Below are 25,393 nucleotides of genomic sequence, written 5' to 3'. Positions count from 1 at the left end.
CTGGGCCCTCCCCCTCCGCTTGCTCCCAGCTCCCCGGTGCCAACGTGCACTCTCCCCAGAGATGAAAGGACCTGTGCCGGCTGGAGGCCTGGACTCTCCCCACTTTGCTGCTATCTGTGCTGGCAGCCCCCCCAGGAAACACTCTCACTCCGTGCACGTCCCCCCTCCCGTCATTTGCTCACACAACTGCTGGGAACCGGCTTTCCCACCAGACCACCGTCTCCCGGGCAGATTGCAGAGCAGGCCTGGCAGTGAGTGCAAGGAGGGTGGGAAATATGGGATTCCCGGCACCCCGCCCTCCCCGGCGTGCACCCGCCCATGTGACAGCACACTCCTGCCAGGTGTTTTTCAACCTGACATGCCCAAGATGGAGGCTGAAAGGAATTTATCGTGTGAGGCTGATGGGCGGCTCGTGCCAGGCTGGGCAGCCAGCGGGCAGGCTGCAGGCAGGACTCAGGATGCTATCGGCGTTATTCAAGGGGAATGGAGCCCAAGATTCATGTGGCTGCTGCAGGGAACCTGCTGAGCTCAGGAGACTGCTGCTGACAGCTGCTTAATGGGACGGGCTGGTTATGCTCCAGCACTGTCACCTTTGAATAGCACCAACCAGGACCCCAGCTCCCTCCCAGCGGCATCCTGTCAGGGCCGGGCAAGGATCCTGGACTGTGACCTTCCTCCCAGCAGTGCCCTGTGAGTGCCGGGCCTGGCTCCAAGGCTGCGAGTTTTCCCCAGCAGTGCCCTGCGAGTGTCAGACAGGAAGATACAAAAAGCCAATATCCTAGCATAGTAGCAGTGGCTCCTGGGAATGCCAGCCAAGCAACACTACTGGCTACAGCTGGGGGGATGTATGGAAGCAAGTGCAATGCTAAGTTTCTCCTTTCTCTGTGGAGCCCACCCGCCTGCCTTGAGAGGAGAGCTTTTTCTTCTGATCTGATCTCCCAAAGTTATCCCCCCCACTGGGCATGCACTTTGCCAGCCTTCTCTGGATTAGCTCCCTCCAGCCTTTCCCATGATCACAGGGCTGCTTTCCAGTATGTTGTGTTCAAGACCTACTCCCTCCACTGATGGCTACTTTGCTGGGGCTTGGGCTGATACTTCAGTGAGGATAGATCATTCTAGCCCCTAGGGCCAGGTCCCCACAGCTAGTAACACTGACAGTGTTTCCTACACCAACTTCTGCAGGGAGACTCTGAGAGTGAAGGGACTAGAGCCCTTCCTGCCATGACCAGCACTGCTACAGAAAGCTGGGATGGGAGCAGCTGCACCCACGCAGGTTCTTGCTAGGAGAAATGACAGTATCCTGGAGAGCGACTGCCCCTGACAGAGGACGGGGACCAGCAGAGCTGTGAACGCCAAGGGGCAGAGGCTGCTACTGTGGGAGAATGACCCTCTCTGGACTGGAAAGTCAGCTGGGTCTAATTGGACCAGCAACTGAAGCAGCAAATACCCTCTTAGTTTGCATGCAATGATGTCAGTATAAAAGTCCTTATGGCAGCATAGCATAATCCAGGTCAGGAAATAAGTGACTGCACATCAGAACAAATGAGATGGGCAGAAATTATCTTTAAACAAGTATAACTGTGGATACTTGAGGGTTTTTGCTGGAGTATCTATATAGGTAAAAATAACCCCCTAAGCCATAGGATTTTATCTTATGTGCATAGGCCAGGCCTTAATGGAGCCCATGCTATGACCTCTTCATACCAGGCCTCCAACTAGCTCAGGTATTACCAGCTCATCAGTATGGAATCAGCATCTGTCATGTGTTTGTCTTCCTCACCCTGTGAGGCATGGAAGTGCCTTTATCCCTGTTTTGCCGAAGGATGGCCACAGAGACATTAAGTGGTTTGCCCAAGGTCACCCAGGAATTCCATAGCAGAGCTGAAATTAAACAGGGGTCATCTGTGCCCTGTGCTGGTGCCCAGACCACTGGACCACGCTTCCTGTTTCCTGCTGGAAAGGCCAGTAATAGAGCATTCAGCCTTGAGCACAGCCCTTTTATGCAGAGAAAAAAGGAAATGTGATGGCTTGAGATGTTTTGTGACCTCCCAGAACCTGTTTCCTGTAGAATATATGAAAATGCCCCTTTCCCTGCCAAGCCAGAAGGTGCACGTGTCCTGCTCCCACCTTCTTTCCCCTTCATCCTGGGATCAGAGTCTCTCTGCCATGCTTGGTTTTCTGTGGTTAGCCCCTCTGCTACATTAGCTCCAAAGGGAGGAACAAATGAAGAGAGAGAAGGGGTAAGACTTCTTCCAAGTAGAGCAAAGCCAGCCCCTTCCTGATTCCCAGTGAGACCTTTGCAGGCAGCTCCGCTGCGTGGGCTTTGAATCTGCCAGGAGCATGCTGCTGCAGCCTAACAGTCGGTTTTTGTTTAATATGTTTGTTTGCCAACAGCCACTCCTCTCCGATCAGAGCCAGATTCCCCTAGCAGGACTGAGGAGGTGCAGGAGAACCAGCTGTGTCACTGCAGGAGTTGTGAGGAAGGAAGCCAGTGGGAGGAGAGCAACTCTTCGAGGCAGGGCTGCTGTGGGTGATTCAGCAGACGGGGCATTCTCCTCTAGCAATGAAGGTGCAGTGCTCATCTACAGCACCTCTCCCGTCTGTAATCCCAATATGTGTGCAATCCACTGTCCCCTTCTTAGAGCTGGGGAAACTGAGGCACAAAAAGGGGCTGCGAGGCCAGTCAACAAGTCAGTGGCAGAGCTGGGAATAGAGCACTTAGCTAGAAGGACAATAAACCAGAATATCATAGTACAACAAGGCCAGTCGTGACCTCAGAAGGTCACCTCGTCTAACCCTCTGCTCAAGGCAGGATCATCCCTGTCTAAACTATCCCAGATAAATGCTTGTCGAGCCTGCACTTAAACACTTCCAGTGGCAGAGATACCACAGCCGCATGCACGCTTTCTGATGTTGTAGAAAACCCTTAGGGGGGAAACAGAACCCAGGTGTCCAGCTTCCCAGGCTGTCTGGTGTAATCATTAGACCGCATTCCAGCCCCTGAACGCTGTTTCTTGGCGGTGCCAGTTTGTTCTAGTCCTAGATGTGATTCCTCATTCATATTTACTACTGTAGGTGACCAGAGAGTGGAATAAAGCCCATTTGTGTGGAAAGCCCCATGGCACTTGAGATGCAACACAGCCAGGGTTGAGAGGGCCTCTCTGGATGACTGCCAGGAGCACTTTGGGATGTCCGTCTGTTGAGCCTGAAGATTTGGGCCCAGGTGGAAGCAGCAGTGTGTGCTGTTCCGAGGGAGACAGAATGGTAGTTATCAGTGATCAGCTAAAGCCTATGTAATTTTTAACTGAAAAACAAGAGCCAGGCCCTGCACTGCATTTCTCATTGCAATCACTGGAAGCAAAACCCTGGGTAATATTAAACCTGCCTCCTGTCCAGGTATGTAAGTGTAACTAACTGAGCCACCCATCTGCTGAGAAAGCTTTAGGAGAAGCCAGGGAAATCAGGAGCATAACTCACTTTCTTGGTGGCCTCTAGCGGCCAAAGCAAGGCATTTAAACTTCAGCAAGAGCATCTCAGTAAATCACGTCTCTCCACTCCTACTTCACCAGCATGACAAGCTCCACCGAGCACTGCCAAAACTGGAAGAGACCTACCTTGTAGAGGACCTTACTGTGCAGGGAGCTGGAGAGAAGGGAAACCTCACACAGAGAAAGAGAACCTTTCGCCAATCCTTCCCAAACGTGTGGTGCCGTCTGGAAAGCCACACAGGGCAAGAGCGATGATTCACATTTTCCCAGCAGAATCAGATGCAAGTTTCCAAGGGTGCTGAACTACCAGAATGCGGAGAATGGCACAGCATGGAAGCCTGAGCTTAGGGCTAAACTATGGGGAAAACAAGCAAGCACAAAGGGCAGCTATTTGCAAGCTATGTGACATGGACTCTAGTTCTCAGTTAAAGCAGGCTCTGTTTTTACCATCACGTAAAGGGGACAGCTTGTGCAATCCAACCTGAAGGCATGGCTCCCAGCCCTTGACACTGTAAGACCATAAATTACCATCAGTCCCAGGAATTTTCTAGCTCCCCACAGGGGCAGACTCTTGCAGGGACCCAGAACATGAAGAATATAATTTAAAATCACCACGCCCTCTCTGCCCAAGTGCAGGAATTGTATAACTGAGCCTTGTATTTACATATGTGCATGAGGACAGTGCTTGGTTTTATGGGTTTTATCAAAATGCAGTTAAAATTACAGTGAGGAATGCAGGGTGTATTGGGAATAGCAGGCTGAAACAATGGAAGGAAAAGACAAAGGGGAGAAAGGGAAAGTGTTCAAAGACAAAATTATAATCTCCCCTCAGGCAACAGATTCTCTCCAGCAATAAAAACCAAGATAAGGGTGAAAAAGTTTTTAGGGAGAGAGTTTTGTGCAATACAGGAGGATTGGAAAGGGCACAGGAATGAAGTTAAGTGGATGGAAAATGCACAAGAGCAAAGAGTAAGTTTAATTTCAGCAAATGGTGTGATAGGGAAAGCATTAACAGGATAAGAACAGGTCAGCTGAATTCAGAAAAAGATCAGAAAGCGAGAGAGAGAGAGAGGAAGCTCTGAAAAGAAACCTGGAAGACTCAGGAGGAAGAAGCAGTGCATATCCTCTCCCTTGTTTTTCATGGATATTTTTGAAGACAACACCGTGCACAAGACTACTCGACAAGAACAGTTTGTGCAGTCTGCTGTTTGCGTGCAGAAGGAACAGGCTTGGCTATCAACCACCCAGGGGTCTGGCACATGGAAGCAGCTGGGGAAGGTGGGAGCTGGCAAGCAGAGAGCCATGGGAATCAGTAAACAGGACAAATTTTGTTTAATGACCTGGAAGAAGGAAAATGCAATTGGCTGATAGAATGTGCTGATGGTAAAGCTGGGAGGGAGGGAGGGAAAGCCTGCCGTAGGAAAGAGCAGTTCAGTCAATTCAGAGCAATTTGGATTGTGTAGGGGAGCAGGGCAGGACGCGGCCAGGGCAGAAATGCACACTGAAATGATACAACGCAGGAAGGGAAATAACCAGGCCGCAGACAGCACTCTATAAAGGCTGAGTTGAAGGAGAATCTGGGAGTGGCAGACACAATCCTAAAATCTTTGACATGGGGTGTGAATGCAGTAAAAGAACAAAAGCAATGGTAGGCTGCATTCAGAGACGGGAAACGACCCTGGATCAGCATGAGGGATCACGGAGAGCTCCTCGAGAAAACTCTGCATGTCTGAAAAAGCAGGGAAAGCAGAGCACAGAAGCGGAGACACTGCAGAGGGGAGCACAAAGGGCATCAACCACAGCGGATAAGCTTTGGGAGGAATTCACTGAAGTGAGTGAAAATGAAGTTCTCAGAGGAGAAGGCAGGCCACGTCCTGCAAAAGCATTCAAGCTATGGACAAATGCAAGAAGCAAAGAACATGAACTTAAGTGGAAACAGCAACACACTGGAGAGGAACACAGGCAGAGTACCTTTGCATGAACCGTGCTGACAAACGAGCCCAGGAAAGAGAGCAGGGACAATAACTAAACTTCTCGATGTACCGGTATGGTACAGGGCTCAATATTTACGAGGTAAGTACTGAGGCACGCACACACAAAAGCTCAGATCCACCAGGGTATTTGGGAGCCTCAAACTCCGATGGCATTAGACAGGAGTCAAGTGCCTACGTATCTTGGTGGCTTCACACCCAAGTGTTTTTACAGCACAGTGAAACAGAGCAGGAAAGAGACCTGGGGAGGGGGGCGATTCCTTCAGAACAACATTTTGGGCTCTTTTTTCCTGTATAGTTATCTCAACTTATCTGCACTTGAGTTCTCGTGTTAGCTTAGTTCAAGTGGTCACACTGCAAAACAACACACCAGCTGCAAAGCGACTGGGCTGACAGCACAGGGTAGCTGCATCTCCACTGTACTTTTGATGTAAAGGTCAGCAACACTCCAGCTTCAGACCAAACCCTCTGATGGGCCGGGCTTAAACACCTTTCACTCATGCTGAAGATCTAACTGTGTGGATGGGAGCTGGGCAAGGAGCAGCACTGGAGCTATACCTTGAGTTAACACCACAGTGAGCTCAAGCCCATAACCTACTGGACTGGAAAATATCATGTGTGTGGAGAGTGAGGGGGGAAGAGATCATCTGAAGGAAAAAAAACTGTAACCTCCAAAAACACTTGAGAGTGGGCGTGCAATACAAAAAGAATGACCTAAATGTAATTTTTGCTCTCGGCCTTGTTTAGCTATTTTTAGCAGCTTGCTGGGTTCAAACCAGAGAACTCTGCAACAACTAGAGAGCAAGGGGGGCAACAGGAGACGCAGCAATTTTTTTTTTTAATACATGCAACATTTAGCCATTTAAATATGCTCGTGTGCTTGATTGTCTCCTTTGGGGTTTCAACAACATTCCTGATAAGGACCTCGCGGGTTCTGTTTTCAGGAGCAAAGTCCAGATGGACGAGTCCAGTTCACACAGGCGAAAGGGCGTTTTTCAGACCGATCCATAGAAACAAGAACCCACCCCATCTTCAGGCCTAATGAACTTCATCAACAACCAAGTTGACAGGGAGAGCCATACTTAACCAGAGCCAGAAAGAGCTGCAATTTCTCTGCAGCTATAACATGGGTCACGTTGTTTCAGAGGCCTCTGCTCTGGAGTTGCTCTAACAAGCTGCATTGTATTAGCAGCCTTGGGCATATCATATGCAATGCCCCTTCTCCTCCTGGTGACACCCTAGCTGACTGTTGCCTAGCTATGTCCACAAAACAGAACCTCAGCAGGGGCAGAGCTGCAAACTTACTCCGTTACCAGCACCAAAGAGCAGCTGAACTCTCACAGATTTTATCCCCTTTTCCCTGCCATACTTGACAGCTAAGTCAGAAAGAGGTGTGCCACTGGCACAGCAAAATCACCTTTTTTATTTCATCCCATACAAGGCTCTGTTCTACCCAGCACAGCATGACCCACAGGTTTTCTTCCACTGGCAGCTTCAAATAGATGTAGGTAGATATTTATACACACACAACTTGTTCAAGTTAACAACATTCCTCTGCTATAGTGTCATTTGTGGAAAGAAAAGGGCAAATTGTACTAAAAAAAGGATTAAAACACTCCTTCAGTTCCTTTTAAAGCTGTGTTTCTTTCAGTGCTTATGTTGGCAAGTCTGGGAGATGGGCAAAGACAGTTATTTTTGCTCTCATTTCAGAAGCGTAAAGGCAATCGAGGGATAGGTAACGTGATCCTCACACTAATGTTTGGCCCAGCAAGGATTAGCGAGCCTGGTGGAGCTGGCATTTAGGACTCGACTGACATTTATGAATGCTTCAAGCTTGGGGTGTATGTTGCTTGGCAGTTCTTAGGTAGGGAAGCCGAGGCAGCGAGCAGCTCCCCAAGAAGGCAGCTAGGGCATTGGTGCTACAGCAAAAGTAAGATTTATTTCATCATTAGAGAGTAGCTTCGTCTGCCTCCCTACCTCCTCTCACAAACAATAAGTGCTTGATTTACAGAACGTGCGTGCTTGTGAAATGTAAACGCTCGGCACTTCTGCATTGGTGTAAGGCCTGTGAATACAATGCACGTGCCTAGCCATGACGGCAGAAATATAGGAAGTGTCAAGTCATCGGCACGAATGTCTCACTGAATACCACAAAACCCTTCCTTATAGGAGAGACGGAGCCTTGAAAAAACCTGCCTTAAGACGGTCCAAAAGCAGGGATTTTGCCTCCATAGGAGCAAGACCTGGCAGGGTTACAGATGCAAGGGTCAGCCTTGCCCACTTACAGACTCTGCTGTATGATGTATCTTCTTCAAGCAGCTATTTATGTCTTGTGATAAGCCTGCTTCCTATGGTATATGTTTCAGCTCCTTTGATGATGGTGCCACGAAGCTGTCTTCAAACTGCCAAGATCAGCATTACAGATTTACCTTGGCCACCTTAGTACTGCAATAGCTGTGCAGCAATCTGTTGATTGCTGTGATTTCCATATTTTCAAGAATTATGCAGCAATGGCAAGGGTGCAGTCTGCATCCTCTTTCACTTCTGAGCTTGTTGCAGCTGGTATAGTGAAAAATGCCAACGCCCTTTCAAGAACTTGTAAGAGGAAAGAACTGGTAGCTTCTAGGTTAAGCACCAACCTTATGATTTACCACTACTGATAAGAAAAGGAAAGGCAGCAGTGGCCTCAGAGTCTGGCTGCCACAAACCAGCTCAGCTCGGCTCCCTGCTGCAATCTCTCTACTGCACTTACTGCAACTATGCTTTAGGAAAGACTCTGTTTTCCCCGAGCTCCTTTGTGTGCAGACACCGAATGTTATGAGAATACATTGAGAAGAGAAGAGTCTTAAAACAACCAGACCCCTCTCATCTTAGAAGTGCAAGAGGATGTTACTTTCAGAGCCGGACTGGGTGAGCAGGTTTAAGGTGAGGCAGAACTAAGAACCCCAGAACTGAACAAACGTAGACACTAAAAAAATCCTCTCTCCCCACTAAAGAGGGCAAGAGTGAGTGCATGTCAGAGAGGAGAGAACTTGATATTCGTGGTAACATTAGCCACTGCTATCTGTACAATCCCCTTTCATACCCAGGGATCAGAGTGCTTTACAAAGCCCATCAAAAGTAAAGGCGAAGCCATTCTAGAGTTTGCAGGTGACTTAGGTGCCTCAGTCAGGGGGACCTGGGCTCCAAAATCACTTCGGTGCATTTGAAAATTTCCCCCGACCTGACTTCCGAGTGAGGGGGTGGCAAAGGTCAGAACAGAACCCAGAGCCAAAGGACCTTTACCTCAGCCAAAGGATACTGCTTTTTCCTTAAAAGCCACTTGTACTCTTATCAGAACTGGACCAATACGGCTACAACCTGGAAACCTGACACTCGTGATCTCAAGCATTTTTCCACCAGTTGCCTGCTGGTTTTAATGCAAGCTCTGCTGACATCCGCTCCAGTTAGCAGAAGGGGATGAGAGGTCTGCAATACCATCGGAAAGGATTGCAGTCCACTCCCAGCCCGGCCCCACACATTTCTTTAAGGCACCCGCCTCCTCGTGTGCAGCTCAGAGCCGCCTCTCAGTGCAACTATTTCTTGCCTGGAGCAGGCTGAATGGTGAAGACACTCTGCCAGTCAGGGAAGAAAACCCAATCAGGGCAGGGAAGGGGCAGGCTTAAGGCTGCACAAAGGAAAATCCCCACCTTACTCCAAAAACTTGCAAAAATGAGAGGGGAGCAGCCCAGAGCTTGACCTTGGTCTTTGGCAGGCAGGCTCCGGCCATGACCTCATCTAAGCTATGCCTTCCAGAGATGGGCATGCTTTAGATCCAGCCGCCTGGCCTTCAACCTGCCTTGGACTGCTGGAAGGACCCAGCCCCTGCAGCTGTCACTCTCTGCCTGCTAAAAATGCTCAGAAGCCAGGAGCCAGCTCGCCTTTCTCCGCCCTCCTCCCTCTAACCAGGATTGGAGGAATCCAGTGTCAGCTTGCAGCTGGTATTGCAGCTGGTGTCCAGGGGAAATAAGTGAGAAGACTGCTTGGAGGCCAGAGGACTCTGGTTTCTAACACAGTTTATTAATAACACAAACACCCCCCCCTCCCATGCTAAACCCATGTCCAGTCCAGAGCAGGAGGAACTGGTCTCCTGGAGAGAAAGGTAAGAACTAACAATTGCAAACTGGGTTTGGGCTTTTTCCCTTGTCAGGGTTCAGGTGGGAGAGGGCGTGGATGTGATGCGCTGAGCACTTCGGAGGGCGTCTGGGGAGGGGTCATCAGCCTCAAACAGCATCCGCCCTTTGTGCTGGGATGCACTCGGAGGACCCAACAGGTCCATTCAGCATATAGGGCAGTACAGTTGCTTCAGGGAACAGCTTCATTCATTTGACAGGTTTGCAAGATCTGCCGGGAGTTTGCATTTGCAGTGTGGTCAAGTCCAGATGAGTCCGGTTCCCAGCTGGTTTGCTCGGCTCTGGTCTGTGCTGGGGGATGTATTGTATTTCACCACCGGACCGTAAAGAAGGAACTTCTTACCTGTCCGGCAGGAGTGCCTTGCATGAAGTGGAAGTGCAGACCTGCATGTCCACGCTCGCAAGAAGGCGGCTGGCATGGGGAGCGTGCTGGAGCTCTGCTCTGCCAGGGTGGGACTGCAGGCTACAGAGCTGGGCAGTTGATCCGTTTCAGGATAAAATCTCACCAAAGCAGGGCAGGCGTGGCAGGGATTATTTTCCAGTTGCTGTTCTAGATATGCAGAGGGGCATCAAGGTGGGCAAATCACCCGGAAAAAGGCTGTCACAAGCTGCCTCACATTTTCATAGATCGTTCCCTTTCTCCCTTAAGAAGTAAGAGTCAGACATGCTGCTTCTGAGGCTAGGATGTGTCATGATTTCAGAATGCTGCCTAATTTGGAAAAGGAGAGAGTATCAGTGAAAATTGTCCATTCTCTTGCCTTAGAACTGTTTTAACGAGCGAACCACTTGCCGTTAATTTGCCAGTCTACTCTAATGCATTTCGAAATGACTAGACATTTGATCAGATCCTTCCGGGCAGCAAGTGCACTGCCTATCAAGACTTCAGCACCCTTCCTCTCCAAGTCTGCTCTGAACTGGGTGTGGTTTTGGCTTCTCCTCTGAACCTATTCTAACGTATATATCTTTTTAAACAGCGTAAAGGGCGTTTCACAACAGAAGACTGCTCTCTCTTCACTTCCCAGTGGGCACATTAGTTTAGACTAGTGATGATGGAAGAGTTTTGACAGCAAAAAGGTGCATTAGCAGATGAATGAATTAGATCATAGCTGCAGAGGCGAGGTAAGGGATGACTTTACCATTGCTTCCGGGAAAGCTGAACGTGCTCGGCCGTGTAAAATGTTTTAGCCCACCCACAGCCATCTTGGAGAGCCCACGTGTATTCAGACAGCACATTCTCTCCCTCCAGGACTCTGTCAGCATTGCTGAAAACCAGACAAGTTTAACTGGAAATCTATAACCTGGCAGTATGCATTTCTGCCAGTCTGACATTTTGTATACAAATGATTTGTGTATATGCACTTGTAAAAGGCCTTTATTTGACTTTCCGTCAGCCAGAATAATATATTATCTTAAAAACAAGATAAAAGACTTAACCTGAATGCAGCAGTTAAAATGCCCAGAGGCAGGGAAGGGGAAGGAGCAGGAGGGAAAGGGGGAAATAAACACAGTGGCCTAGTATTGGGGGCACTCAGCTGTGGTTTAGGAGACCTGTGTTTAAATTCCTACCTCTGCTACTGAACTGCCAGGTGACCTTGGGCAAGGCACTTCCCCACCTCACGCTTCAGTTTCCACATCTGTAAATACTCTCTTCCTTTGTAACCCATTTGAGGTCTACAGTTGAAAAGCAATACCACAGAGCGGGACATTATTGTATTGGACTTAAGGGTTCCAGCTAATGCTAGACATTTTGTTAGGCACTGACCAAAGAGCAAAAAAAAAAAAAAAATAGTCCCTACCTGAGGAGTTTTAATTCTAAAGAAAAGGCAGGTACTACCTAACAAACAAAAAAGCCTTTTAGGTTTTTCTAACACACTCATCTCTAAAAGCAGCTGGCTCCATCTCACACAAAGGAAAAAGTATGATGCCTGACTTTTAATACAACAAACCACTGGCAGCAAATACCATCACCTATTTAAATAAACAAAAATTCAGTGGAGTGTAACTCTATCCTTGCTTTAAGAAGTTCACGTGACCAGAGAATCCCAAACGCCCAGAGAATCTCCTCCTCTTCTGATGAAAGACAGTGTGAAAAAACAGTGAGCAAATGAATTACAATCATTTGATCTTTTGCCCATGCCGGCAGCAAAGAGGAATCGGAAACACCCTCTTGCTACCAGTGGCCCGAGTGGAAAGGTTATATCTACTGTGGTATTTACAATACAAGCAGTGTAGTCTAGGAGGTAGCTTTACATCAGCATCACAGTCGCTTGCTAGTCAGATCCTCCAAGGTATAATGGTTTACGCTGTCCATCCTATATTATCATCTCTCCAGTCATGCTGAGAACCACCAGAACTACAGGGAGTCTTTTAAATTATAGCAGTAAAACACTTCTTTCATTCCAGGTAATTTAAAAGGTTTTGCTTGGTTGTTCTGGCCTTTGGCAAAGCCAAACATCTTTAAAAAGCAAAGCAAAACTGTTGTTAGACCATGCCCTACACATTAATAAAAACCAATACAGTAACTTCCATGCTGAACTGACAAACAGCTTCAGATCGTTTAGGTGCTTGTAGGTGCATCTACGTGAGATGCTTTACTGACTAATCTACTGTGTAGTAAAGCATCACTGCCTATTTGTGCACAATATTTACTGCACAGTAAATTAGTCTACCGTGCGGTTGGCTATTACCTGTAGACTGGGGCGTGAGGCTGGGAAATAGCTACCGGGGGAGGGGTTGGTTTCCCAGCCCTGCAGCCAGATCTGCCTGACCCTGGTGCCCCCTGGCAGCCTGGAGCTCCCCTGGCTGCTGTAGGGGGGCAGAGCAGGACAGGAGTAGCACTGCACTGAACTGTTCCTGTCTGGAGCAAATTTGCTCCCAACAGGTACACATGTAAATGCTCTCCCAGGGAAAGCTTACTGCACAGTAAGCTTACAGCACATTAATAGCACATGTAAACATGCCCTGTAAGAGACACCAAGGGCATTAAGTACATTTAAAATAGCCAGTGATGGAGACTTCAGCAGAAGCAGATCTTAGATGTGTGCACCATTAGTGGGCCTGTTGTAAGGAGGCCTGTTTATCTGGGAAGGTTTATAGGGATTGGGACATCTGAAACTCACAGTAAGCATGCTTCCAGCTCACACATCTTGTCTCATTTCTAGGGACCTGATGGCTGACTCAGAGCCCCCTTTGGAGTCACCACTGGATGATGCAAGTGCAGCCATGGACCCAGAGGAAGATGTTACAGAAACCCCTTTATATTTGGAAGTGGAAGCTGACCCCTTGGAGTTGCCTGTGGATGTTGCAAGCAGCCTCTTGGAGCCAGATGCTGCTGAGTCCCAGAGCCTGACCATTGAGGAGGTGGGGGAGCGTTTCCAGGAGTGCATTGATGCAGTGGAGCAGCTGGAGAAGGAGAGGGATAATCTTATCCAGGAGCTCACGCTGCTTCGGGAGCCTGTCCTGCAAGAAATCAGACAAGCCCATGAGGAGGTATTGGCGGCTTACAAACTACTTGCCAAAGTGGAGCTGGAGCGGGATAACCTCAGGGACGAGATCCGACAGATCAAGCAGAAGCTGTTCAAAGTGACCAGGGAGTGCGTGGCTTGCCAGTACCAGCTGGAAAACAGACGGCACGACATGGCCCAGTATGCTGCCTACAGGGATGAACTGGAATCCAGGGTCAGCCAGCTCTCAGAGGAGCTGTCCCAGCTGAAAGAGACTTGTGAAAAGCAGAAGGAACAGTTCAGGCAGCAGCTGGAGGCACCCCAGAGCCGTGGGGACAGCCACTATCTGCAGGAGAGCCGGAGGCTTTCCATGGAGTTTGAAAATTTTGTGGCAGGGAGCCGCAGGGGCCTGGAGGAACACTACGAGCCGCAGCTTGCGCGCCTGGTGGAAAGGAGGGAGGCCAGTGCCAAGGCTCTGCAAAAAATGCAGGGAGAAATTCAGGGGCTGAAGGAGGTGCTGCGACCGCTGCAGGGAGAGGCCAGCAAGATGCGCCTGCAGAATAGGAGGCTGGAGGAACAGATTCTGCTCATCAAGCAGAAACGGGATGAAGAAGTTCTCCAGTACAGGGTACGTGCAATGGGCCTGTAAAAATGCTTGCACGCTGCTTCAAGTTAGGGCTGGCTTGCGATGCTGTCATGTAAGCGGTCAGCCCTGTGTACTCAGTGTCTACATACTTGAGACTGGCACTATATGTATTTCCTTATTATACACAGACTTGGGAGTCTAACTTTGCAACTAGTGAAGAAGTGGATATAACAGCCACACAGGAAAAGACAGTAGGGAATCACTGGGGGAACAAAGAATCAGACATATCCTACTGGCTCATAGAAGTAGTAGCCTAGAAGAGGCTGAGGTCCTCTTCCCCCCTAGCTTAGGGAAGGCAAAGCAGAGGCGGCTACTGAGTGAGCAGAAAGATTAGGAATTAAAGGGATGCAATGTGGTGTCACTAGGGATTCCCCCCAAAGCACAGTTGAAGGAAACATTCGCCTAGCTCTGACCTGGCCCATTACCACCTTGCTCTCCAAACATAAAATGCCTCAGTACTACACCATCAAATAATGGAGCCAGACCCCAGTTAGCATGGCAGAAGAAACAAGGCAAAGCAAAAACATTTGCTTCTGGAGTAATATATTCTTCATTCAAAGCCTTTTGAGCCAAAGGCCAGTGGCAGAAAGCACAAGAGCACGAGCTTACAACACGTGTGTTCCTTGCAAGGAGGCTGTTTACAGCCTGTGGAGGATGGCAGCCCCTGAGGTGCTGATTTTTATAGCTTGTGAATCACATTTTATATACAGAGATGCTGAAGCCCCAGGCAGACATGACCAAGTCCTGCAATATTTGTAAGGTCCTTGAGCTGTGCATGACTTTAGATACACCAAGCTAGACCCACAGTTGGGGTAAATCAGGGAAGCTCTACTGACTCCAAAGGAGCTACAACAGTTTATCTCAACTGAGGAGCTGGCCCTCTATCTACCTAGATTTACCACGAGAAAAAATACTCTTGTGCATCCCATGCGCACCTTTCCTACACATACACGCCTGGATTGGTATGCATACAGAGGGAGTACCCACATCCTAGTTTATAGGCATGTGAAGCCATGGACAGACATAACATTTGTACCTACAAATAGGAACCAGAGATAGAAAGGCTCACAGAGATTCTTCCTCTGCAGCCCCAGTGACAGCTAAGCACCAAGGCAGAGCTTAGAAACTATCCACCGTGCTCTCTTTCCCTCCCCCTTTGGCCTGGGATACCCTTGTCACATGATAGTTCACTACCCACATCAACCTGTCAGGTTACAAAATTTTGCACATCATAGTAACATATGTACTCACTCAAATACCACAAGCAATAAACACAAGCTGAGAGACAGAGAAAGAGCCTGCCAAGACCCTCAGCTGTAGCACGTTACCTTGTCAGATTTCTGCCTGGGAATATCCCTGAAAAGCACCTGGAAGCTTTGCTCCAGGCTGAACATAGCAGCTTCTCTGCCGCTGGGTCAGCTGCCACAGGGATACCAATGCTCCACATATACCATCTATATCTGAGGACAGTGCTACGTGCTACTTACGATTTATAAAGCCAGGCCCAGGTTAATTAAGATAGGAAACAGCCCTTCTCCCTATTTTAGCACTCGTGCAATACCAGGGCTTTCACTGGGATAAAACACTCCCATTGGGGGGTGGGCAGGGTGTTCTCAGGTTTTTAGCAAGCTTCAGGTTTTGGTGTAGGACACTTTGGAAATCACAGGCTAGTCCATCATTTTGCAACAGCAATGGGAGGTTCCATTAATTATTGTTAGATGCTTGATAATGGCTGGTTTGAGCAATACAAACCATCCTGCTGCTGGGATGCTGAGCATTATTAGAAGCATCAAAACCAAAGACACTTAATACTAAAGTGCTGAGGGTGACAGGAAAAGCTACAGCTCCTTTCTGTGGTTTCAAAGTTGGCTGCTCTTTCACCCTAGGGAGATGACTGATTCCATAGGAACTACAGTATTGGATCAGTTCATGAGTCTTCCAGTCTTACAGTTTGCCTCCTACAATGGCCAGCATCAGAAGCTTCAAAGAAAGGTATAACGATCCCTTTCATTATGGAAGCAGTTCAGGGAACAAGAAGAGAGAGTTTCTTTATAAGCAGAGGCAGCTAGGCACTGGCTTACTATATGAAATATGATGGTTTGTCCCTTATACAGGTTGGGATAAAAATGTGTATAATGGTACATTTGTTATTCCTATAAATGTTTAAATTCTTTTTCTGAGTCACAAGCTCTTTGCCATGCTATCTTCTGGCAGCAGTTAGTGTCACATTTAAGGATGAGTTGTATGAAAGTAGTTTTTTTTTTCATTTTAAAATGCCCTTGATTTCATTTCTACTTCTCTTGCTCTTGCAATTTGGCAAAGTGGACAAAAGTCCACAGCTGGCCTCTGTGCCTCTTTTGCATCCCAAAATTCATCTCTCTAAATATTATAGTTCAACACTTTGATGTCTCTTCCTATGGCAAGTCTTTCTTCCTTTAATCCATTTCTATAACATGCTTTTTAATCCAAACTTGAATTCAGAATTCTAGAGGAGGATATATTAGTAACGCATATAACACTGTTGTAGTTTCAGTATTGTTTGCTGCTTCTCTTAACAGCTGTTAATAGTAAGAGTCTGGGTATGATACCTAAAAAAGGACAGGAAAAATAATTACTGAATTAAGATGCTGTCCCTTTAAAAAGGAAAGATTTTCTCAGTGACCTGATGCAGCCACTTCGTAATGAAATCACTGTCTGGCTGACTTCTACGAATTACCTCATCAGCAGGGAAGGACTCACGTACAGCTCCAGCAGTCCAGACCTTCCTGCAGCAGCAACCCTGAAGCTGGGCTGCCTCCTTTGACACAGGTTATTTATAACTGGAAGAGACTGTATAATTGTATTTATAGACACTGTAAGAAACATGCCAAAAGTTAAATGTCTTGCCCACCCCTCCCCTCCATTTTCTAGGGAGAGAAGCAATTATGTATCTGCAAAGTGCATTGGGAAAAAACGTTCCAGAATTAATTTATCCCTGCCTTTCTGCCCTCTACACCCTTTCACTTTCTAGGCTTCAGCAAACCAAGGAAAGTTAGCAACTACTAAAAGTAGACTTGGATTTTCCCTACCCTCTCAGTGCTCTATGCTGAAAACTGTTTGGCATGTTCCCATATGCGTGCATGAAGGAAGCAGATGTTGTGTGGCCTGGGTGATAGGTTTATCTTTATCCACATCACCTTATGGTCTTACATCCACCACTCTTTTTAGATTTAAATTTCCATTCACAGCTTTAAGGAACAGGACTTGGTAAAATCAACTTAGAAGAGATTTTTCTCCTCCTCCTGCCTCATGATTCCTGCTCAAACAAGAACGTGGAGCGTAACCTCCCTATAGATTTCCTACAGTAATCTCTGGGAATGCAAATAATGGCAAATTATCCAATAGTGACCAATTACCAGGAGCTGATAACGGGGTGGGGGGGATGACTGAAGGGGATTTGGAATCTGAACAGCAGCAAATTAAACCATAGTGGCAAATAATCACATAGCCAGATTATCCAGTTTACTATGCTTGCCTCCTGTCAGTTTTAGGCCCACGCAGTGGTTAAAAGAACTCTCTAAAACAGTCACAAATTGCCTGAAAGGCAACACAAGCTTTTGGGGCTGAAAACATTTTTAAAAAAAGTGTGAGACAAATACAGATGAGCCTGCTGAAAATACTTAAAACTCAGGCCTAAAACTTGCCTAAAGGTGTCCAGTCATCAACTCAGCTGCTCTGATGTACATCCCGAGCGTACACGGGCAGACCCACTATAGTGACAGCTGCGAATAGGACATATCCACACACACAGCCAAGGCAAACATTAATCAGAGGCAACCAGCTCAGCCTTCATAGTTGTTAGGGGGTGAAAGAGACCTTACAGGTCATTGGGTCCAGCCCCCCTGCGCTTGGGCAGGAAAGACTGCTGGGATCAGACGACCCCGGCAAGATGCTTCTTCCTCCAGAGAGCTGGTTTCAGGTTTGCACATCACTTTATGTCATGTATTTCTTTATTTCTGGCCCCACAGGAACAGGTAGAAGAGCTGGAAGAGAGGCTGAGGGAACTGAAGAATGGGGTCCAACTTCAGCAACGCAAAAACCAGGAATTGGAAGAGCTGAGGACCAGCCTGCACCAGGAGCTCTCCGTTTACAAGTAGTTATCTTCTCTTTACTTTGTTGGTGAAAGAACCGTAGGGCAAGAAACCAAAAAAAAAAGCATGATGGAAAACTGACCGAGGCTGCAACATGGAGTAGCTGTCATGTGTTTTTTAAAGGGCAGCCCTAGTTACTTACTAAGAATCTGAGGCTCCTGGATAAATAGGAATCAGACAAACAAACAGAAAGGGATAATTTCATCATAGCTCAGTGCCCTCTAAATCAATGCTGCTTTAACGGAACTACAGCAAAATGCCATCGGCCGAGGAAGAATGGAACAGGCTGGCATTCCCAGTGAAAAGGGTGGGGAACACATGTCAATCTTAGGTAGACCTGTAGCAATACACAGCAGCCGGGAAGTGGTAGCACTCATTTCCTGAAAAGAAACAGTCTTTTAAGAGTTTTGGAAATGCTGTACGTGTTCCCTTGAACAGGGGAAGAGAACCCCGCTGTTATCTGTAATACCCCTATGGCTATTACTCAGGTTTCCTCTTCCTAACATGGGAACGCTCTCAGAGGATTTTTAAAAGACATCTGTAGTACAACCCTCTGTTTCACTTCCTGTAGTTTGCTTTGCAAGGCACATTACCCCTTTTTCTTAGGCACACAGGCCCTAGCAGAGTCTTCATTTTTGGCAGCTTCCCCTTTTAACGTAACAGTCTTCTTCCGCAAGTCTCTCTTCCTTGCCACTTGAGAGCACAGTATTTTGTCTGTTTGAACAGCACAAGAAAATACTCCCTACCACCCATGCAAGTACATACAAATACAATGCTTCCTTCTAGAATAAGCCTGAAGGAGAAGCAGTAGGCAGCTTTGCCCTTTGTTAAGGTAGAAGAATTCAGCCTCCCAGCTCATTTTAATCTCTAGGCTCTTTCCCAAGATTTCCAATAAAGATGGCTGCATGCAGACTACTGAATACTTATCACAGGAACATAGATGGGACAGGAAATGGCCTCCTGGGCCACACAATCTGGGATCAGTAGCAAGGACTATAGGTTGTTAAAAATATTCTACCTTATTCTAAGTCTCAGAAAGACAAAAGTTTTGACATTGGCACTGAAGATTAGGCTCCCTAATCCATGTTTATACTTAAATAGGAATCACAAGACCTTTCCTGCCTCGGGAAGAGGGTTGGACTAGATAATCTCTTGAGGTCCTTCCAGCCCTGCTTCTCTAAGATCTCTAGAATATCACTTATCAGAAGTCCTGGGTACCTACAAAAGGGACTTAAATCAGTGAAAGCTCAGGTACTTAACTCCTCTGAAATATAAACATCTAAATCCATATCAAAGTGATCTAAGTAAGTCTAAATGTAGGAATTAATTCTTAAGAATCATCATCTAAAGCATGGGTAGGCAACCTTTTCACACTGCAGACGAGAATGACCCACACTGTCAGAAGGGGCTGGACAGGTGCTAGGACTCTGCCATCAACACTCATCTCCCCAGCAGCATGAGGAAATCACAGGAAGCTGGCCCTTGTCACACAGCAGCATGGGGAAAATTGCAGAAAGTGACCCTGCCACCAAATGCCACCAAAGCCCCGCGTCATTGTTGGCACACAGGCAGGCCTTATGTTGGTGTAAAAATGCATGAGTTGGCTAGGCTCCTTAAATTAGCCCAGGAAGGGCACGTTTACATGTGCTTTCCTGTGCATTAATTTAATGCACAGTAAAGCATCACTGCCTAAACATGTGCTACAATTAGTCTGCAGTAGATTCACTTACTCCAGCATAGGACAGTGCTGTCATAAACAGGTACTATCCTACACCACAGTTAAGTGACTTTGCTTAACCACAAGTGTAGACTAGTTCACTCTGGCTCAACCTGAGAGAACCACATTAGGACTATCCTGTTCCCAGTACCAGAACTAGTCCAGGAATTGCATGCATCCCTGCATGGTGCTGTTTAGATGTATACTTATGCTCCCATTTTCCACATAGCATGCAATTGCCTTGTTGAATCACTACCACAAAAGTTTGTGGCAACTGATAGCTTAACCAAGTTCAGAAAAAGAACTGAACACATTCTTGGAGGAAAGGTCCATCAGTGGGCACTGAACATGGTAGAAAGGGGTGCAGTCTTGAGATTTGAATTTTCACAAACTGATTGCTGGTAGTTGCACTGGGGGAAAAGCAGTGAGTGGAAGATTCTGGACATACCATTTACCCTCCCACCCAGATCTAAGCATCTACACGGCCACTGTATGAAACAGCATGCTGAGCTAGATGGACCTATGGTCTGACCCACTAAACAGTATTTCATACATTCCTGCAGGTTGCACCATAGACTCCATTTCCTTCTCCCTTCTAGAGCTACAGTTCCTCGTTTTGTCAAGCTTTGTGCTAAGGCAGGTCAAGATTCTGGATGCAAGCTCAAATTACATCATTATTTAGCTTTGATGCTAACCAATGCTATTTTTCTACACCTTACAGCTGAATGATTAGGGGATAGAGGGGTACTGGAGGCTTGAACAGTAACCCAAATTCTGCTGGGGTGTCAGATACAGCCCATGGGCCAGATCCAGCTCACAAGAGCAGTTCTGTCTGAACTGACAGGCTAGTGGAAGTCGTGGGAGTTGGGGAGAGGGAGGGCCTACTACAGAATTTAGGGCTCTGCAACCTGACGGACATGACTATCAGCAGGGGATGAGCAAGGACTGTGCCGATAGCCTGCCACTACCTCCATTGCAGCTCCTGGCCCTGTGGATCCAGCATGGGAGGAGCCCTGCAATCTGTATCCGGCCCAGGGCAAGTTTGACATCCCTGCTCCAGACTATTGTGCACTCACTTGGCAATTTACTTTCTACCCACACAGGGGCTGCTTAGAAATCTATGGACAGTTTTGCAAGTCAGAAGAAAAAGCAGACCAAGATTTCTAGAGGTGTGGACTTTCCCCCACTTCTTTCTGCTGAAAAGAAATGTGACAGCAAGATAGCTGTAGGGGATACTTCCAATTCACTCCTGCTGCTCACACTAACCCTAATGATGTATAGCAGCTGCTCTCAGGATTACTAGACAATTATTTGCTTGGTTATATTTCTTGAGGTGCTGCTCTGTTGATCTTCTAGTTTGGTAGAAAATAGTGAAGGAGAGAGGTATTACTTGCACTGAATAATGAACATATGTAAAAGAGCAAAAAGATGTATGTTTTGCTCTGTGTTTGGAAAGCTAATTGTGTCTTGTCTATGAAATCCATAAGTGGATTGTATAAGCCTGCATAGAAAGTATCCTGGAAGCCTATGGTATGATTTTTTTTTAAGTTTGTGCAAAACACTGTCCTTTTAAACAGGGTTGTTTCTTTTGTAATTCAACAGGTCTCTGCTATGTTGTGACATATTCCAGTATGGGCCACAGAAACTGAACTCCTGTATAAATGGTTTCCACTTTATATATTAAAAAAAAAAAATTCACCTTGAAAAAAAAATAAATAAATAAAGGCTCAGGGTTTAAGATTTCTTTTATTTCCCAAAGCATGCTCAACATCATGGAAAAAATAGAAAAAGCAATCTGGTCACCCATCTAAAGAGCGGTAAAAGATTTTTTTAAAGCTTCTTATTGACATTTGTACAGACTGGATAGTCACAGTCACCAAGGGTTTTTAAATGGGCTAACTCAAGTGTTCACTGGAAAGATATGGGCCCTACACCACCATATTTTTTCAGACCCTCTCTGGTTCACTTATGACTGGCTGGAGATTAAGTATTCTCTCAACGCAAAATAAAATGCAGTCAAAGCTAGCAGTCTTAAAGAAAAGTCCAAAAATGCGTGGGTTTCAGATGCACCAAAGCACAGCTACCAGAGCATTAGAAGTGTTTGAGAGGATTTGTTCATAAGAATTTAAGACTAAATTATGGGTGACACTATAATATATACCAGAGGGAGCAGGCACAGGAGAGTCTCCTTGCTCCCTTTGGCTTTCTGTACTTTCCCTACCCACTTGCACAGGAAACAGCATAGATTCCCTGTTGTGAGCACAGAAGCTGCCAGCTGACATCATTATCAACATGTGTATGCAAGAAACCAAAGCTCTGCTTTCTCCATACTAATATCTACTACTTGGACCTCATAATATATTCCTAGGAGGCATTATGGTTCCCAGGCCTCCACCCACCTCTGCTTTAAGAAGCACAAGGTTGCCACAATAAAGCAATTATTCGACAAGATAATTATCTGCATTAAAAATCACAAAGCACTGTAACAGGTCTGTAGAAAAACAATTTATTCCATCTGGAGCACGTACACATAATTAATCATGGAGAGTGTGGAGAGTAACAGGCTGCTGGTGGAACAGAACACCCTAGTGGAAGATGTGCAGAAACTAGTGGTCAAGACTAACTCCTAAAAAAAGTAGCTTATCCACATTTATTATATAGTTTTACAAATACCAGCTACCAATGCTCTGTTTTAGATTACTGGGCATGCCATCTGTGGTACATCAGTCAGGTAAAGACATACACCTTTACAACTTGGTGGTCCCAAGTTTTAAAAACCATTTCACAGAAAGGAAAGAAATCATAGGGAAACACAGCTCAAGAAACACACAATAGAGCATATGTGGAAGATGAAAAAATGCTCTCTGCAGGCATAGCTAGAGTATCCAAACTCTTGTGACTTATCAAAAGGGAGAAAGAAGAGATAGGGAAGAAAAAATGAAACTCAGAATTACCAGGAAAGAGGATGTTTACAGACAGATTTCTAATTCCAGCTGAAGTAAAAGTCTTTGTGAGTCTGTCTTTTACAGATTTATTTGTATCAGGAAATACAAGTATGAAGTGAAAGAAGAAATGCCAATAATTTCCAGTCTTAGCAAGACAGACTCTACCCTCCACCTGCAAGTTGCCACAAATTAACACCCTTTGCAATACCTGTACTGCACTGTCTCGAGTGCACAGTGTGGGGCTCTACCCCTCTACCTTTTGTTTAAAATTGGCCAGAAAACCTTCAGCTGTAGCATTTAAAAACAGGAAAAAAGCAAGTCTGCTCCATATCATGAGGGCAACTAAAGTGGGGTACCCAGCTCTGTACATGAAAGGCTGCTGTACAAAATTTAAACAAGAAGCTTCAACACTGTACCACCTCAGAGCCACACCCCTGTATGCAGAGTACTTGTTGTCTGGCTCAAAAGCACTATTGATGTAGGATGACTGAACAGAGCGTGTGTGCATGTAGTCAGAGTGGGAGGGAAGAGAAGGAAAGGACTAAAAAAAAAAAAACAAAAACAAAAAACCAGTAAAAGCTCAACCATCTAGGACCCTTGACCTTCTGGATCCACACTTCCTTCAGGGTCTTCATCATTATATATGTTCTCAGCCTACAAGATAGAGGGGATGGGGGAAATAGGAGAGTGTTTAATATGACATTTTAGGCTAAAGGGATTCCATCCAGGAGAACACACTCAAAAGGCTATAGTCCAAGAAGTTTCTCAGCTTGAGATACCAATATTCCTATGCTTGATCCTTCAAGGCTATTTAGCATTTACAGAAAGAACTATAAATACAACTGAATCTTTTCATAATGGTCATGTTTTCAAAGTATTTCTTTAAACAGAAGCTCATTAACACATTTATTGTTAGGGAAATGCCTGTTTAATGATAGAGATCACTGTGTCAGTTCCAATGCATTTTTAACTTAATACAAAAGAGGTCTCTTCTATATGCACGCTGCTCCTTGGCAGTGCCTTGCAGGCAACCTATCCATTTTATCAACATGAAGACACATATAAGGCTTTGTGAACTGGTTGTTTGATTAAGTTTATAGAAAGATAACGTTAAGGGGGACTCCTAGGTTATAAGTCACTTAGATGCATGAGTTTCCTTTCCTTCTCCTTCCACCAAATGAGAAATCAGGTCATTTGTTTCTCTGCTTCACCCCTCCCCTAGTTATGGTTTCTTCTGGCTTGTAGATACTCCACTCATTTTGAACAGTAAAAGTGGAACAGCCAGCTTCACACCCCAGCTCATACACAGCTTGGATTACAAATACCAGAGGGAACATTTATATTTATACCCTTTCCAAAACACATTTTTCTGATGTTATATAAGGCATGAGAAAGTTTCTTACATTTGTAAACCCTCACTTCTACTAAGCTTAAGTAGGCTTCAGCGTTCCTTTAAGACTCAGCCAAAGCTATACAGCAAGTCTGTTTGAGAGCTGTGAATAGAAGCCAGTGTTGAACAGACTAAAAATCAGAACTCCGTCTTAGATCTATGCTCTCTCACATTGACACATACTTCCCCTCCCAATCAATGCTACTTACCATTTGCCAGACTTGCATGATATTGTCTTCTGATACAGAACAAATTACCCAGGGCTCATTGGGATTCCAGGAGAAATCAGATATCTTTGCAGTGTGACCACCATGAATAAACTGGTATTGGAACAGAAAACAAAATAAGGTATTCAGGGTGGAAGTGAAATATGTTAGAACCAGTACTATGATCTGGGTACTTCGGAGGGTTAAGTTCCTTATGACCTCATGAAGACGAGTGCAGAGTAACCAGGAGCATATAAAATTGCAGCAAAAGAGCTGTGCACTACCAATGAGGTGCTCCAGCTGTTTGCTGTGGCCTTTATTTCAGAGATGCCACTTCTCCAATACGCCAGTACCCCTTCAGAATCAACATCTCTTGAAGTCAATCAACTGCACAACAACTTGCCCTTAATCTGCACATACACTGCATGCCACCTGCATACAAACAACCTGGGTTCTGCTGTAATAGGAGTTGGGAGAAGAAGCAGACACCACAACAGCCCCTCCTCCCTCTTACCAAGAGCTCTGGTGGGCCATCCTCTGCATCCTCAGGAGACTGCTCTTCTCCAATTTTACTGTAGTAGAAACACGGGCAAAATTGAAACATATTTCACAGAACACACACACACACACACAAATCAATTCTTAGGAAAATACACACCACACCAGCAGCAGATCATGCAACACTATCAGTTTAGGATTTACCTTAAGTCCCAGACATTTAGCCTACGGTCAGTACCACTGGAAGCCAAAATGGTTTCATTGTGGGGAGACCACTGCACCTGCAAGAAACAAATGAGAAAAAGAGGTGAATCTTAAAGCAGTGGCATAGGACAGAGATCCTATTATTTTTTGTCTCAACTGTAGAGAAAATACATTCGCAATTTCATAGTTAGTAGGGTCGGAAGGGACCTGAGCAGATCAAGTCCTACCCCTGCCATAGCAGGAAAGAGTACTGGGGTCAAACAACCTCAGCAAGGTAATTGTCTAGCCTCGTCTTAAAGACCCCCAAGGTAGGAGCCAGCACCACTTCTCTTGGAAGTTGGTTCCAGATCCTAGCCGCCCTGACAGTGAAGTAGCACCTCCTGATGTCTAATCTGAATTTACCCTCTGCCAGCTTGTGACCGTTATTTCTAGTCACTCCTGGTAGTGGTTCGGGGAACAGGGACTCCCCCAATGCCTGCTGGTCCCCTCGGACTAGTTTGTAACAGGCCACTAGATCCCCCTCAGCCTTCTCTTGTGGAGACTGAACAGGTTCAGGTCCCACA

General features: G+C 46.2%; 2 protein-coding genes across 12 annotated transcripts in view; one reads left to right on the top strand and one right to left on the bottom strand.

Annotated features, from left to right (window-relative positions):
• SYNC (syncoilin, intermediate filament protein) overlaps positions 1-21,281 on the top strand; it is a 30,762-nt gene extending 9,481 nt beyond the window's left edge. For 3 of the 9 annotated variants that reach the window (XM_019512319.1, XM_019512318.1, XM_019512317.1), the window contains 3 exons: positions 12,813-13,722; positions 17,748-17,872; positions 20,691-21,281. In XM_019512319.1, coding sequence (XP_019367864.1) covers positions 12,820-13,722; positions 17,748-17,872; positions 20,691-20,754 — 1,092 coding nt within the window. In that variant the 5' untranslated portion in view covers positions 12,813-12,819 and the 3' untranslated portion in view covers positions 20,755-21,281. Of the gene's footprint in view, positions 1-505; positions 6,984-8,806; positions 9,621-12,812; positions 13,723-15,626; positions 15,733-17,747; positions 17,873-20,690 lie in introns of those variants that run through there. The other 6 variants (XM_019512313.1, XM_019512315.1, XM_019512312.1 and 3 more) reach the window with 6 other exon arrangements.
• Positions 21,282-22,070: 789 nt separating this feature from the next.
• The window catches only part of RBBP4 (RB binding protein 4, chromatin remodeling factor), a 17,078-nt gene continuing 13,755 nt past the window's right edge, over positions 22,071-25,393 (bottom strand). For 2 of the 3 annotated variants that reach the window (XM_019512308.1, XM_019512309.1), the window contains exons 9-12: positions 24,831-24,907; positions 24,643-24,700; positions 24,132-24,242; positions 22,071-23,186 (exon numbers count right to left, since the gene is read on the bottom strand). In XM_019512308.1, coding sequence (XP_019367853.1) covers positions 23,121-23,186; positions 24,132-24,242; positions 24,643-24,700; positions 24,831-24,907 — 312 coding nt within the window. In that variant the 3' untranslated portion in view covers positions 22,071-23,120. Of the gene's footprint in view, positions 23,187-23,216; positions 24,026-24,131; positions 24,243-24,642; positions 24,701-24,830; positions 24,908-25,393 lie in introns of those variants that run through there. The other variant, XM_019512310.1, reaches the window with a different exon arrangement.

The sequence above is a fragment of the Gavialis gangeticus genome, unplaced genomic scaffold (genome assembly GCF_001723915.1).
Source record: "Gavialis gangeticus isolate Ggan-Ray unplaced genomic scaffold, GavGan_comp1, whole genome shotgun sequence".
Taxonomy (NCBI): domain Eukaryota; kingdom Metazoa; phylum Chordata; order Crocodylia; family Gavialidae; genus Gavialis; species Gavialis gangeticus.
Note: the sequence above shows the minus strand (reverse complement) of the source record. Positions and strands in the feature narration are given on the sequence as shown.